A 15,310-nucleotide genomic window follows, 5' to 3' on the forward strand; every position below is an offset into this window, starting at 1 on the left:
ACTCACATATCAAATTATTTGTTCTCACTAAATGCCATTTTCTCCATTCCATACCCCCCAAAAAATTACTTTTTATAGATTTGATAAAGAATAATAGCATTTTATTGTATTTCTTTAATGTAAAAACATAATAAAACATAATTAAAAATGTAAAGTAATAAAACATAATTCAAAATGTAAAGTAATAAACATACGCGAACACATTTTAGTACAGTATTTGTGTGTTTTGTGCTTTAAATGGGTGTGGTCTAGCGAGTGACATCAGGAACTCTGACTCAATCACCAGTTAGCCATTTTCCACCCCATGAGTTTAGTGTTAGTATCTTTTCAATGCTCCTTGCCAGTGTATTCATTTTATATGTGTGAGTTTGACTGTTTGTCCCACTAAAGTGCATCGGCCACTATTGGTCTCTTTGAATCTTGCTTGCAATACAAAGGGGGGGGAAAATGACCAAGTAACTGCTCATAACTGGAAAATGTGTATGTTTCAGCACTCCTAAATCAAGGTAACACAACATTAGGTAGATTTACCCCAATTCCAATTCCACTGTCCGCAGGAGTTTCCTTGTCGTGGCCTTAAATTTGAGTGTGATGTTCGAAGCCCAGAGGCGGATGCTTTTCAGATAATGTTTAAACCAACGCAGCATAATCCTTTCCCAAAGTCTTCCTGTTTATGATGACCACAAAGGGGTAATCCCACTAGGTATTCCCCGCTCAAAGCATTTAATGGACGAGTGGCAGCTCTTCTCTTGCAGATGAAAGTTTTATCATGATGTAACTTTGCGCAATTAGCCATAGATGACAGGAGCAAAAAAAAAAAAAATCAGTGTGATGGATCGGGTGAATCGGCAGACGCTTATCTATCGTCCACCGTAACATGAAATGACGACTCACTGGAGGCTCTCAAAAAGGCGGCCTGAGAGTTTTGTGGGTTGACTGTGCCGGCTTAAGGCCTTTGTCATGCCTGTTTAGTAATCTTGGCATCCTCTCCTCCTTCTATTACCCTTGTCTTATTCAGAGCTTCTCCCTTGTGGCAGGGATCATCATGATATACACACAAGGATACGCTCGTGTGCTCGCAACACAATGTGCGCCGTTTCCTCAAAGCAATGCAGGGAGAGAGTATGTCTGCTGTGTGTGCATGAGATACACTATGGATGGATTTACACTGCACATCTGAGCTCCCAATTCAGTTTTTGACTGTATTTACATGCACAGTACATTTCCAAGGGAACATATCCAATACAGTGGGGGGGGGGAGTATTTAGTCAGCCACCAATTGTGCAAGTTCTCCCACTTAAAAAGATGAGACAGGCCTGTAATTTTCATCATAGGTATACCTCACCTATGAGAGACAAAATGAGAACAATAAATCCAGAAAATCACATTGTCTGATTTTTAAAGAATTTATTTATTTAGAAATTATGGTGGAAAATAAGTATTTGGTCAATAGCAAAAGTTCATACTTTGTTATATACCCTTTGTTGGCAATGACAGAGGTGAAATGTTTTCTGTAAGTCTTCACAAGGTTTTCACACACTGTTGTTGGTATTTTGGCCCATTCCTCCATGCAGATCTCCTCTAGAGCAGTGATGTTTTGGGGCTGTCGCTGGGCAACACAGACTTTCAACTCCCTCCAAAGATTTTCAATGGGGTTGAGATCTGGAGACTGGCTCGAGCACTCCAGGACCTTGAAATGCTTCTTACAAAACCACTCCTTCGTTGCCCGGGTGGTGTGTTTGGGATCATTGTCATGCTGAAAGACCCAGCCACGTTTCATCTTCAATACCCTTGCTGATGAAAGGAGGTTTTCACTCAAAATCTCACGATACAAGGCCCCATTCATTCTTTCCTTTACACGGATCAGTCGTCCTGTCCCCTTTGCAGAAAAACAGCCCCAAAGCATGATGTTTCCACCCCATGCTTCACAGTAGGTATGGTGTTCTTTGGATGCAACTCAGCATTCTTTCTCCTCCAAACACAACAAGTTGAGTTTTTACCAAAAGGTTCTATTTTGGTTTCACCTGACCATATGACATTCTCCCAATCCTCTTCTGGATCATCCAAATTCTCTCTAGCAAACTTCAGACTGGCCTGGACATGTACTGGCTTAAGCAGGGGGACATGTCTGGCACTGCAGGATTTGAGTCCCTAATGACGTAGTGTGTTACTGATGGTAGCCTTTGTTACTTTGGTCCCAGCTCTCTGCAGGTCATTCACTAGGTCCCCCCGTGTGGTTCTGGGATTTTTGCTCAGTGCTCTTGTGGTCATTTTGACCCCACCGGGTGAGATCTTGTGTGGAGCCCCAGATCGAGGGAGATTATCAGTGTTCTTGTATCTCTTCCATTTTCTAATAATTGCTCCCTCAGTTGATTTCTTCAAACCAAGCTGCTTACCTTTTGCAGATTCAGTCTTCCCAGCCTGGTGCAGGTCTACAATTTTGTTTCTGGTGTCCTTTGACGGCTCTTTGTTCTTGGCCATAGTGGCGTTTGGAGTGTGACTGTTTGAGGTTGTGGACAGGTGTCTTTTATACTGATAAAGGAGTTCAAACAGGTGCCATTAATACAGGTAACGAGTGGAGGACAGAGGAGCCTCTTAAAGAAGAAGCTACAGGTCTGTGAGAGCCAGAAATCTTGCTTGTTTGTAGGAGACCAAATACTTATTTTCCACCCTAATTTGCTCATAAATTCTTTAAAAATCTGATGAAAAATATGATTGTCTGGATTTTCTTTCTCATTTTCTCTTTCATAGATGAGGTGTACCTATGATGAAAATTACAGGCCTCATCTTTTTCTCTCTTTCTCATCTTTTTCAGTGAGAGAACTTGCCCCACTGTGTATATATATATATCCATCCATCCATCCATTTTCTGAGCCGCTTCTCCTCACACGGGTCGCGGGCGTGCTGGAGCCTATCCCAGCTGTCATCGGGCAGGAGGCGGGGTACACCCTGAACTGGTTGTCAGCCAATCGCAGGGCACATAGGAACAAACAACCATTCGCACTCACAGTCATGCCTACAGTCTCCAATTCATGCATGTTTTTGGGATGTGGGAGGAAACCGGAGTGCCCGTGGGCAGGCACAGGGAGAACATGCAAACTCCACACAGGCGGGGCCAGGGATTGAACCCGGGTCCTCAGAACTGTGAGGCTGACGCTCTAACCAGTCGTCCACCGTGCCGCACATATATGTGTGTGTGTGTGTGTGTGTGTGTGTGTGTGTGTGTGTGTGTGTGTGTGTGTGTGTGTGTGTGTGTGTGTGTGTGTGTGTGTGTGTGTGTGTGTGTGTGTGTGTGTGTGTGTGTGTGTGTGTGTGTGTGTGTATATATATATATAGATATATATAGATATGTCTCTTCTTGTCAAGGCATTTGACAAAAAGCAATTGTTGATTTATACTGTATGTGTATGTTTGGCTAGTTCCTCACAGCAAATAAACATTTCATAACTTCCTTCCCTGGCCTACATTGTGTCCATCCTCCTTTTTGTGCATTTTACTAATTCATGCTCCACCTGTGGACATCATGGTGACTGTGTTGAGGAGTGGCAGTGTTGTTTTTCCATGCGTGCCTAAATTACTAATTTCCTCCTGTCCACCATCTGCATGTTGGGAGACGCAGCACAAACAAGAAGTGCTTCTGCTCTGTGTATTAGTGTGTGTGGAGCCATCACTCTCTGCTCATTACCGGACATGATAGAAGAAATGAGTGCCATTGAACAGCGCTCAGTATGAGATTGCTGGCACCCCTCAGATGGCACTTTCACCATGGTGCCTCGCTTAATAATAACAGGAAGTAATCTCCAGGGACTTCCTGCTTGTGTCCAGTCAGGTGTGTCTGCAGAATGGCTGGCAAGCGAATGGCGTCCATGGCCAGCCATGCTTGAGTAGCACTGTGCTTGATGATTCTGTCAGCTTGTTGGCCATAACTAACTTCAAGTACCGGAGACAGATTCCTTGTATGTTTTTGACACACTTGGCAAATAAAGATGATTCTGATTTAAAAAAATAAAAATAAAAAATAAATAAATAACTTGAACCAATCCAAAACCAAACCAAATCTGAGCGTGAATTATAATTACTGGAGTGTATTGGGGCTACAGTGGATCCTTGGAACTCAAACACAAATGGAAAATTAATTACTATTCCCCACAATAAATATTAGAAGTAGATTTGATCTCTTCAAGAGTTTAAAATTTCCATCTCCAAGGTTTTTAATACTGAAGAGGTAGCAACATTTTAGCGCATGTAATTATTAACAAAGTACAAAAAAACCCATTGTAGAAACCTTGTGAAAGGTTATACACTGAAATTAAACAAAGAAAAAGAAGGAAGCTAAAACAATTTGTCCATTTTCCACGTGTGTTTACTTTTGCAAAACCACGCAAAATACATGCTTCCATTTTCTTTACTGCTTGTTCTCGTTAGGGTCACCTGTGAGCTGAAGCCTGTCCCAGTTGACTGGTCCAGATGCTGGGTACACGCTGTATTGCTCGTCAGGGAATCGCAGGAAACATATAGACAAGCAACTATTCATACTCACGTTCACAACCATGGACATCCTCAATGAACCTACAGTAACATGCAGGTTTTTGGAATCTGGGAGGCAAAAGTAGAAACTCCCCACAGGACGGCCGTGGCCAACATTTGAACACTGAACAGAAAAAAAAATATAAAGAATTGGAGGCTGACACATCAATCACTCGGTTACCGTTCTACCTGAAAATGCATTGCTTTACCAAATGTTAAAAGCATTACATTTTCATTAAAGTAAAAAATTTATTTCGGCGGCACGCTGAAGAACTGGTGAGCACACCTGCCTCACAGTTCTGAGGACCGAGGTTCAAATCCCAGCCCCGCCTGTGTGAAGTTTGGATGTTCTCCGCGTGTCTGCGTGGGTTTTCTCCGGGTACTCCGGTTTCCTCCCACATCCCAAAAACATGCGTGCTAGGTTAATTGAAGACTCTAAATTTGCAATAGGTGCGAATGGTTGTTTTCTTATATGTGCCCTGCGATTGGCTGGCGACCAGTTCAGGGTGTACCCCCGCCTCTCGGCTGAAGATAGCTGGGAGAGGCTAAAAATTTATTATTTTAAGTCAGCTCAAAAGGTTCCACTAATTGTATGCATTTTTTTTGTGTGTCGTCATGTGAAATTATCCAAATTTAATTCAAGCAAAGACCAACTTTGTCTGAGTCAAGTCATTATTAGTTATTTATAATATAAATAATGTTAATGATAATATTACCATTACAGATCCACACCACAAACAAATGAGTAATATAATTCCGTAGTAGTATGCATGTTTCTATGCAACACACTCCACAAACATGGCGGACATACTATGGTGAAAAGGCTACATCTTTCCATGAATACGCCGTATTTTAGTTGATGAAACTTTTTCAACCAACACCCATTTTTTTCATGAATTGCTATTAACCATCCATCCATCCATTTTCCAAGCCGCTTCTCCTCACTAGGCCTATCCCAGCTATCATCGGGCAGGAGGCGGGGTACACCCTGAACTGGTTGCCAGCCAATTGCAGGGCACATACAAACAAACAACCATTCGCACTCACATTCCCACCTACGGGCAATTTAGAGTTGTCAATCAACCTACCATGCATGTTTTTGGGATGTGGGAGGAAACCACAGTACCCGGAGAAAACCCACGCAGGCACGGGGAGAACATGCAAACTCCACACAGGCGGGGCCGGGGATTGAACCCCCGGTCCTCAGAACCCCCGGTCCTCAGAACTGTGAGGCAGATGCTCTAACCAGTCGCCCACCGTGCCTTGAGTTGCTATTACTTTTGTATAAAAAAAATATATACCACTAAATTCTTTAGAATAAATTCAGGCAAAAAAAAGTTGCGACTGTTCCTCTCTAATCACAATCATGGCAAACATACAATTCGAACGCACAGAATTTTACCCAAAGTTAAAAGCTGTTATGTATAATCTTATCATTTTACGTTGTACAGGGAACTGTTTGTGCTATTCACAAATTCACCTTTTTGCATTTTTTCCCCCGTGGAACCTGTCCTTCACTATTTGCCGAAAACCTCAGCCATTCTCGGTTTTTGTGCTCCTTTGCAACACTCTAAGATGCCACAAGATGGCTCCAAAGCCCTGACGAATAGGAAAGTATTTGGTGTCAAGGAAGTATGTTGCAGTGATACAGCTTAACTGAGAAAAGATCTTTGTATGTTGTTTTTGCAAGTCTAGCCTGGGCTGCTAGCAGAGGTTACGGAGATTCTTTGCCAAATCTCTATTTTATTTTTTTTGCTTGGCTGAATGGTGGCATCTGGAAGCCATTTATTGTGTAAAGGTAAAGTCCTGAGATGATATGGAATTTATATTCAAGAGTTTTGGGATCATAGTTTTCGGTAGGATTTAAACTATTAATGTAGGCAATTATAAACATTTTGTGAGGGTGTCAATTACTCATAATTTACTGTACCTCTAAATTGTGTTTATTTTCCCCCCATTTCTATTAGTTTTTGTCCAAAATCACACTAAATTTGGGGAATTCAAACATTGCCCGTGTGTTAAGAACAGTTGTTTCTGAGTCATACACGTTCTGGGCTCATGGCCTTTAAACAGAAATTAAACGGCCATCTCCGTCAGTCCAAATAAGAATTCAGCCTTCTTCGTTATCCCTGCTAGGAGAGATGGGGTTGGAAGGCCAACCACCGCTGGTGATGCCTTTTGTCATAACTAAATATTCAATCTCAAAACTATATTTCCATAAGCAAATTGCCAGTAAATTGCTTTGATTTGCTTCTTTGCATCCGCATGTCAGCATTTGTGTGTGTTTGATGAGCAAGCGAAGGATCCACTCTTTCTCTGGTTCTAATTAGTGGTTTTTTTCTTCTTCTGATCAGACAACCGACGTGCAGTCCTCGAAAGGTCCCGCTCACGCCACAACACAAACCACCAAGCCCGATGATGCCCAAGTGATCGCCAAAGAACACCCGGATGACTTCCCAAACACCCTTTCACTGTGTCGTGCATTCATGCAAAAACAACGAAACAGCAACATCAAGTCATTCATGCCTTAGACATTTTAAGTTACTCTGAAATATTGTCATCTTTTAAATCACAGGAAAAAAAAGATTTTCAGGCTGATGGTGCTCTGCTGCTTATATGAAAACACTTCCACCAAGGACAACAGCATCATCGTGTGAAAAAAGACGGAGTGCTTTTAACAAAACCCCATCAGCTTTTGAAAAGGCAATTCAACAGCCAAGTTGGAAGAAGTCGTAGCAAGACAAACACAAGCTACTTACTGACTGTCACCTGTAAGAGTGTATAGTACGTGAGTTATCCCATAAAGCTACGAGAAAGCTGGCCGCTGTCCATGCCAATACTTCATAGCATGTGACTCACACAGTTTCATTTTCACGCCATACATTTTATTTTTTTACTGTACTGTGTTTACTTAGGCTTGACACATTTTTCTCAACTCCATGTTTTTTCAGGTCAGTTTTATGAAGGAGTATTTATGTGGGGCTCTGCGGTAATTGCCGTAGCCCGCCAAGTGAGTGTGATTGCTTTGAAAAGCCCCCTTTTCCAATACACTGTACCTGCTCAGTTTCCTCTGGTGCTAGGAAACTGCTCTGACATCACTAGTGTCATCATGGGGAATATGTTCAAGAGCCACCCGCAGTAGGTGAAAATCTGCAATATAGAACTTTTAAAAGAAATATTTTATTATAGTTTTACCCTTCCCACACATTTTAAACGCAAATTTATTTTTTAAGTATTCATTTATGCCTGTCTTTACTCTCTCACAAAAATCTGAAAATAAGAGGAACTGTGTGCTTGCTTCAAGTGGTTTATTTGTCGCTCCCAGTTGAAGTTTACTGTAAAACTGACACCTAAAATAGAATTAAACACCAAAATATTTGTCCAAACCTGATAATATTGTCTAATGAAAGTCTGCTAGCTTAATGCTAACATAGAGTACAATGTGAAAAGCCATGAGTCGGATGTCTGAAATTAGCATAGCTGTTACAATAATTCTACCCCTTCAAAAAACCTCAATTTAAACAGATGGGGAACAACAAGACCAGAGCGTACAACAAAATACTAAAGGGCATATATAATCTCTGCTCAGTAGGAACAACTATTACCGGAGCTCAGTTGGCGACCTTCTCTGGCTCTTATTCTCGCTCTTAACTATGCTGCATGTCGACCAGTAGACATCAGTGCTGGGGCATGGCATGGTACTACACTGAAGTCATGCAACTCTACATTCAGATTTGCCTTTATGCTGTAAAAACCCATAAAAGATGACTGCTGAAAAAGCTGTGATATAGCAGTGGTTCTAAATGTAAACACACTATCACGTTTGCATTCTAATAACTGAAAAGCAACCTCACCTGACCAGTCAGTCTCTGTAGCACCCAGCACATGCTTTAAATTCAATTCAATCACAACTACCGCAAGTTTTTTTTTTTTTAAAACAATATTCTCATTAATTCAAATGCACCTGTGTAACCCCAAATCTTATTTCCATACTTGTTAAAACTGATGACTAATCTAGGAATGAGTGGCCAGTAGTAGTTTACCCAATCTGTAACTGTATTGATAGAAATCGTAGCTGGTAGTACTAGGGTTTAAAAGCCGAAACACATCCATAGTATCGCCCTGACAACCAGGGTCAATACTGTGTATTGGAAAAGGGGCTGTAGTCTGGTTCATTTGGTTAAGTGTGAACACACTCACCAAAACCTCGGTGTACACCAAACAAGCCGGCCGTGGCCACTTGGAAGACTCTTCTCAGTTTGTATACGGTTTTAATGGCTACGTTGTTTTTTTGTTTTTTTTTTAAATGCCATTTTGAAATTAATCAGACCAAATGCAGCATGTATGTTTTGGTCCGGACCAGAGTACTGAGGACAAGTGTGAACGAAGTAGGTTTACTCTGGTCTGAATCATTTCATGGATTTTTAAAATATTCCCGCCAGGTTTGATAAAACATGGAGTAAACTTTTCTAAAGTACTTTTCTTACTATCTGGACAATCTAACTCTCTGGTAACCGCATACATGCTAAACCGTGCTGATATTAAACATGCTGATTCATTAACTCATCTATTAACGCTTCTTCCAGTTTATTTCCCATTTGGATCAAATTGTGTTTACATCACTTTCTCACAGCAACCAAACTGCACCACAGTTCATTTGAAATTTCTTCCAGGTGGTCTCATACGGTTTATGCGGTCTCCACCCGATTCCACCCAATGAACAAACCGCACCAAGGGGGAAAACTAACAAGACTTCGATTAAAATGGACTAAAAGGTGCTAGTATGTAAACATCCAAAGCCATGTAAGATTTTGTTCATGGAGGTTTTCCTCTCTCATTCGATTTGTGTACAATTTGCGGGGATTCGCTTCTTATATCTGAGCAAGTACCCTATTCATTTTGATAATGTTCCCTCACAAGACAGGTAAAAGTTGAGTAATGGGGGCCTTAAGGTGTAACCATTATAATTTTGTAACATTTTCATGTAAAACAAACACCTGTTAATTTTCCCATTTCCCATTTTTCTTGAAACTACTTTAAAACAATGCCTGCTTAATTAAGCTTCTAAACAGCCTGCATCTTATACCACTGAACAAAATGCACCATGTTTTTAGGCAATTGTGAGCCACAGGGCATATTTTATGCATAGATTTAAGACAAGGCAAGGGGGAAAAAAATATGAAGTATGCAAAATCTGTTGTCGGCGACAGCAAATTAGAGTCAGCTTTCCCTGGTGGGTTCTCCGTCACAGCTGCTTCTCAGTAGCATCTCCTAGCTAATGAAGTTTTAAACATTCAAACAAACACACGTTTGATGCTTGTTCGTGGAGAAGTCGCTTGGAGCTTTGCAGCCACTATTCGGGAATGGAGCCTTCGTCGCCCTTTATTCATATATTCATGCCTCGGGTGGCACGGTCCACTCGCTGACTGCCCTCAACTGTAAGTAGATGATGCGAAAAACAAGAAATGAGTCCACGGCCAGAGTCAAGATGCTGCTTGTCTGAGCCAGTAAGTCTCCAACCACCTCCCCACTTATGGCTTGTATCACCAATGAAAAAATACGCAACAATAGCATTGTGTGTATTTGAATATATGGACGTTTTACATTTAAATCCAGTGGTACCTCAAATTATGACCACCAAAAAGATCTACCCACTGAGATCTATTATATTTGGAATCATTTGTTCCAGGGTCCTGTCTCCATCATAAAACCCTTATTAACTGTACAGCCAATGTTTTAAGTAACAATACAGCATTCTTTCTGTTAGTATTTATTGGCATACGGTAGAACAAATAAGCTAAATACAATTCCAATCATTTTTGGAATAAATTCAAAACTTGGACATTTTAACATCTAAATCCAGTGGTACCTCAAAGTATGACTGCAAAAAAAAAAAAAACATTTTGGCATTGAGAAGAATAACGCTACAAGTCAAAAGTTTGGAGACGGTTTCTCATTTAATAGCATGAGAAAATGTGTCGAAATTTTTTATGGGTAGTGTATATGTGAAATAATTTATTCCTGAGTCCTAACTGTCGATGCCGTGAACCCCTCAACAACTGTACAGGCAATGTTTTAAGTAAAATTTTGACATCATTAATCGTTATTCATCATTTGTAACGTCTAAAATAGGTGAGTTAAAAACAATATAACACTGAAGCGTCTGTCACACAATTATTACATGATAATGCAATATAATGTTAAGACAGGAAAAAAAAACTAGCACAAGGAGCTAATGTAGTAATCTAAATCGTTACTCGGTGCTCCTTCTAGTCAAACAAAACAGATGGACTCAAAAACACTGAAAGCTGACCTGCTTAAATGAAACATGGTGAAAGATCTAACAACTGAAATATTTTTTATACTTTGGAGCAAATTGTAATACTTTAAGGACGATCAAACTACACGGTACCACTGTAATCACCTCTGTGCTGTGCGCGTTTTCAAATGCAAAATATGTGGACTCAGTGTGCAGCCATTTTGCTTGGACATAGTTGCACACTTTAAGAGACAACACATTCACTCATTCCTCTTGTAGAAAACAAGGTTGTAGTGCCACCCAATTAAAAAACTGCTCATGCCGAAGTATTAGGGCCAAACTGAAGAGGAGAATAAGTGAAATTGTGAGAAAAAAGACAAAATGACAAGAATAAACAATATTAAAAGAATTAAGTCTGTTTGCACAATCCCATTCAACAGCTCATACTGGTGGTGTTATTTACCAAATTATTAGCTATTGCATTGTTTTTGAAACTTATACTGAAAGTGATTTTATTCTCATCTTACTATTTGGTTTTTTTTCCATTGTGGCTCTCATATTGCTCTGTAAAAATAGATGTATGGTGTAAACAATTTTTTTCTTTTTTTAATTTTATTTAATTTTATCATTGCCAATTTTAGTTTGAAAAAAAACACCTATTAAGTGACAACATCTCTTTTTTAAACTGTTGATATTTTAAAGGTGCAATATGGCTTTATTTTGTTCCAGTTTGATGAAAGCCTGTTTTCTTTTTTTATCCACTGTGCGACACAAATAGTTACATACATATAATGACGAATGGGGTTTATACGTGGTGTTTTTTTGTGTATGAAGCTCAAAGGTCTCGTGTAAAAAAGAAAAAAAGTGGCCATTGTGGAAGTTGCAAAATGCTAGTGCTGCTTTCATGGGCATCATGTAAAATATTTCTTTCGACAAACAATTAGACTAGACACATTCAAATATTTTCCTTCTCCTACCATTACGACGAGCTCATTGTCCCTGAAAGTGTTTGTGTTCCCTCCCTAATAATTGTGTTGTAGACAGCGAAACCCAAACTCATTATTTATGTGTTTTATGTTCATGGCCCTTTGTCGTTTTAGCTTCATAAAATTGTGCTGGTGGCTATTTTTCAGGAAGATGAGGCAGGGCACATTCAAAATATTTAAAAATTTTTTTTTTTTGTAGACGATGGATGGCTAGCACTTTAATAATTAAAAAATAAAATGTCTGCGGTTTGGTTTGCAGTCACTTTACCTCACCAGGGAAAAGATTTGTTCTATCAGAGTACCAATTGCCATGACTAAACAAATTTGCTGAAAGGTTTCTTTTTGGCAAATACTTCCCAGCTGCCTCTCTTCATTTGGTTTGCTTCCTGGAGACCAAACACTTTTTTTTTTTTTTTTTTTTTACTTACAACCCCAATTCCATTGAAGTTGGGACGTTGTGTTAAACATAAATAAAAACAGAATACAATGATTTGCAAATCATGTTCGACCTATATTTAATTGAATACACTACAAAGCCAAGATATTTAATGTTCAAACTGATAACTTTATTGTTTTTAGCAAATAATCATTAACTTCAAATATTATGGCTGCAACACGTTGCAAAAAAGCTGGGACAGGGTCATGTTTACCACTGTGTTACATCACCTTTTCTTTTAACATTCAATAAACGTTTGAGAACTGAGGACACTAATTGTTGAAGCTTTGTCTGTATTTACTTACATTAGTTTTCTGAAGTGTTCCTGAGCCCATGTGGTGATATCCTTTACACATTGATGTCGGTTTTTGATGCAGGGCCACCTGAGGGATCGAAGGTCACGGGCATTCAATGTTGGTTTTCGGCCTATTCAATTAAATATAGGTTGAACATGATTTGCAAATCATTGTATTCTGTTTTTATTTATGTTTAACACTACGTCCCAACTTCATTGAAATTGGGATTGTATTTATCTTGTTGGCAACTTTGTCATGAAGCTGATGCACATCCAGCAGTCTAGCTTCCTCGTTGTCAGTGACTGTTGATTTGTCTTTACAAGCCTTTGTATTTGCATCATGCTCCATTTGTATTCTCGACAACGTGGACGGGACAAAGTAGAGAAAAAGAGAAGAATAACGCGCTCCTTTCCTTCCACAGACTATGTAATTGAATATGATACTAAATAATAACCACTTTGTTTTATAAACTGATTTATGAAAGTCACTCTTGGGCTCTGTGTTGTGTTGTTCTTTGCAATCTACACACACTCACAGGACAGTTTATTAGGAACACATTGTGATCCATCCATCCATTTTCTATTGCGCTAGTCCTCATTCGAGTTGGGATACACCCAGAACTGGTCGCTAGCCAAGCAATTCTGTTGTTCAGCTCAAATGTTTTCCTTATTTTGTATTATAAAATATAAAAAACAACCAGTCCAGGGTGTACCCCGCCCCCTCCCCGAAGATAGCTGGGATACGCTCCAGCATAACCGCGACCCTTGTGAGAATAAGCGGCTCAGATAATGGATGGAAAATATAAATAAATGCATATAATGAAAAAATACAAAAATAAATGAAAAACATAATGACATATGATTGTTGTATACATTTTATGAGAACTTAAACTGTCGTGGACAGATGTCATTCCTCTGAAAGTATGGTAAGTTTTGCAGATAACCATAATGCACATAACTCATTCACTGCCAGGCCTCCATGTTAAGATGGACATTTGACGTCAATGGCAGTGAATTGATAACAAATACCTAGCTGACGGTGACATTGAAACGTATCTTTTCTACAAGCAGCTTTTTGAAACAGCTCTTTCCCTTCTTCAAAGTGAACCGTGCATCCCCACATTCATCAAAACGTATGGAACTTCATCTCCCAACAAGCTACGATCCATGTTTAGAGATGTGAGGTGCACTCTGCCTCCCCAATTAGGCTCATTGTTGATCTTATGAGGTTAATTTCTACTTGGCTTGGAGTAAAAATGCCAAAGGAGGCCAAACTAGTTCCTTACAAGGCACCTGCTTTGTAGCTATAAAGAACTTCCTATATTTTCTAGACTTTCCAGGTGATTCAGTGGCGGTTGCGTCCCCCAGTGATGCATGTGTGGGGTCTCGGCGTTTCTGCTTGTCTAATGAGCTTAGGGACGCACTCGTGTGTGTATGTAGCACACATTAGTTTTATTCTGTTTCCACAGGTGCGAGCTGAAAGTATAAGTGGCCCTGTCACAAGGCTGACAGATAAGCTAGGCCCACACATGCTCTCTCCTTCTTCTCACCCATTGTGTGACTAATGCACCCTCTGACAGATCACTCACACAACACAATTATGCTTTATTTCACTTTTATTTATTTTTTTCAGCATACCAACTTGAGAGTACTCAAACATTATGGAGACGAGACAAAGCAATGTTTCTAATTCGGACTGTCACGTTAACAACAACAGCACTGAAACGCCACGAAACAATGTGTTCAAGATGTCTCCATAATTATGTTTGAGGAAGAATTTTCCCGTCACATGTTGAAAGAACTAGCATGTCTGTGTGCGCGTGTGTGTGCGCGTAGGTGTGTGTGTTAATGTGTACGTTCGTGTGTGTCTGTGCCATAAACGGTCCATGATGATGTTGTTGTTGTTGTTGTCTGCATCAAAGTGTGTCAAATAATGGGAATATTCGCATAGAGACGCTGTGCTTCCAAGATAAGATGCCAGCGTTTAGTCAAGCTTCCTTTTGGTATTTTCCTGCATGCCAAATATTTTCTTTATGATGTTTTCACACTAGAGCACCACTGTGCTATATGCCACCCAATGAATAGGCTATTAACATTTTGCTTCGGCACTCAAACAGTGACATATGACCTGACCGAAGGCTCTCATGGGCCTATTTTGGGTTCTACTGTGGGACTTTTTAAGGCTGTCTTTTATTCCACCCTAAATCGCACTCCTACTTCCTCACAAAAAGTTTTTGCACCCTGCGGAGACTCAAACGCTGAATATGAATGCATTTATTTAATGAAACTGCCTTCATTAATGCTATTGTGATATTTAAAGATGGGTAGTGATTAAAAGTTATAAATTGCACATTATAACAAATACAACAGAGAGAACAGTGATAATACTTGCTTTATACTGTATTTTTTTTAGTTTACTACCTTCAGTCACCTCTTTAGCCTGTAAAATACATGCTCAGTGGGGTTTAAGTGTGGAGATTGACATACACACCTTGACCACATCTACTTCTTGCCTCTGATAATAATTTATTTATTAACTCATGCACTGTCAGCTGTTTACAAAGCAGTTATACTGTATATAGGATTGAATATAAGCACCCACCCTACCAAAAGAAAGCATAGACAGTCTTCTTTCGCCAGAAAAAAAGTTTGTTTCTAGCTTTTTACGACCAACAAGCAGAGAAAATTTGCTTTTTGTGAAGAGACACATCAAGCAGAACAGTGACTTTGAAACTAATATTTTTTGCTTTGTGACACCTCAAACCAAACAACGACAGTTTTTTTACACAGCGTTTGTTATTCACTCC

General features: G+C 39.7%; 1 protein-coding gene across 10 annotated transcripts in view; it reads left to right on the forward strand.

Moving 5' to 3' along the window:
* Positions 1 to 15,310, forward strand: part of diaph2 (diaphanous-related formin 2) — a 563,702-nt gene that overhangs the window by 517,269 nt on the left and 31,123 nt on the right. For 9 of the 10 annotated variants that reach the window (XM_061787869.1, XM_061787876.1, XM_061787875.1 and 6 more), the window contains one exon: positions 6,882 to 12,991. The exons of the other annotated variant lie outside the window; for it this stretch is intronic. In XM_061787869.1, coding sequence (XP_061643853.1) covers positions 6,882 to 6,946 — 65 coding nt within the window. In that variant the 3' untranslated portion in view covers positions 6,947 to 12,991. Of the gene's footprint in view, positions 1 to 6,881; positions 12,992 to 15,310 lie in introns of those variants that run through there. 10 annotated transcript variants of the gene reach the window in all.

Source organism: Phyllopteryx taeniolatus, chromosome 10 (genome assembly GCF_024500385.1).
Source record: "Phyllopteryx taeniolatus isolate TA_2022b chromosome 10, UOR_Ptae_1.2, whole genome shotgun sequence".
Taxonomy (NCBI): Eukaryota; Metazoa; Chordata; class Actinopteri; order Syngnathiformes; family Syngnathidae; genus Phyllopteryx; species Phyllopteryx taeniolatus.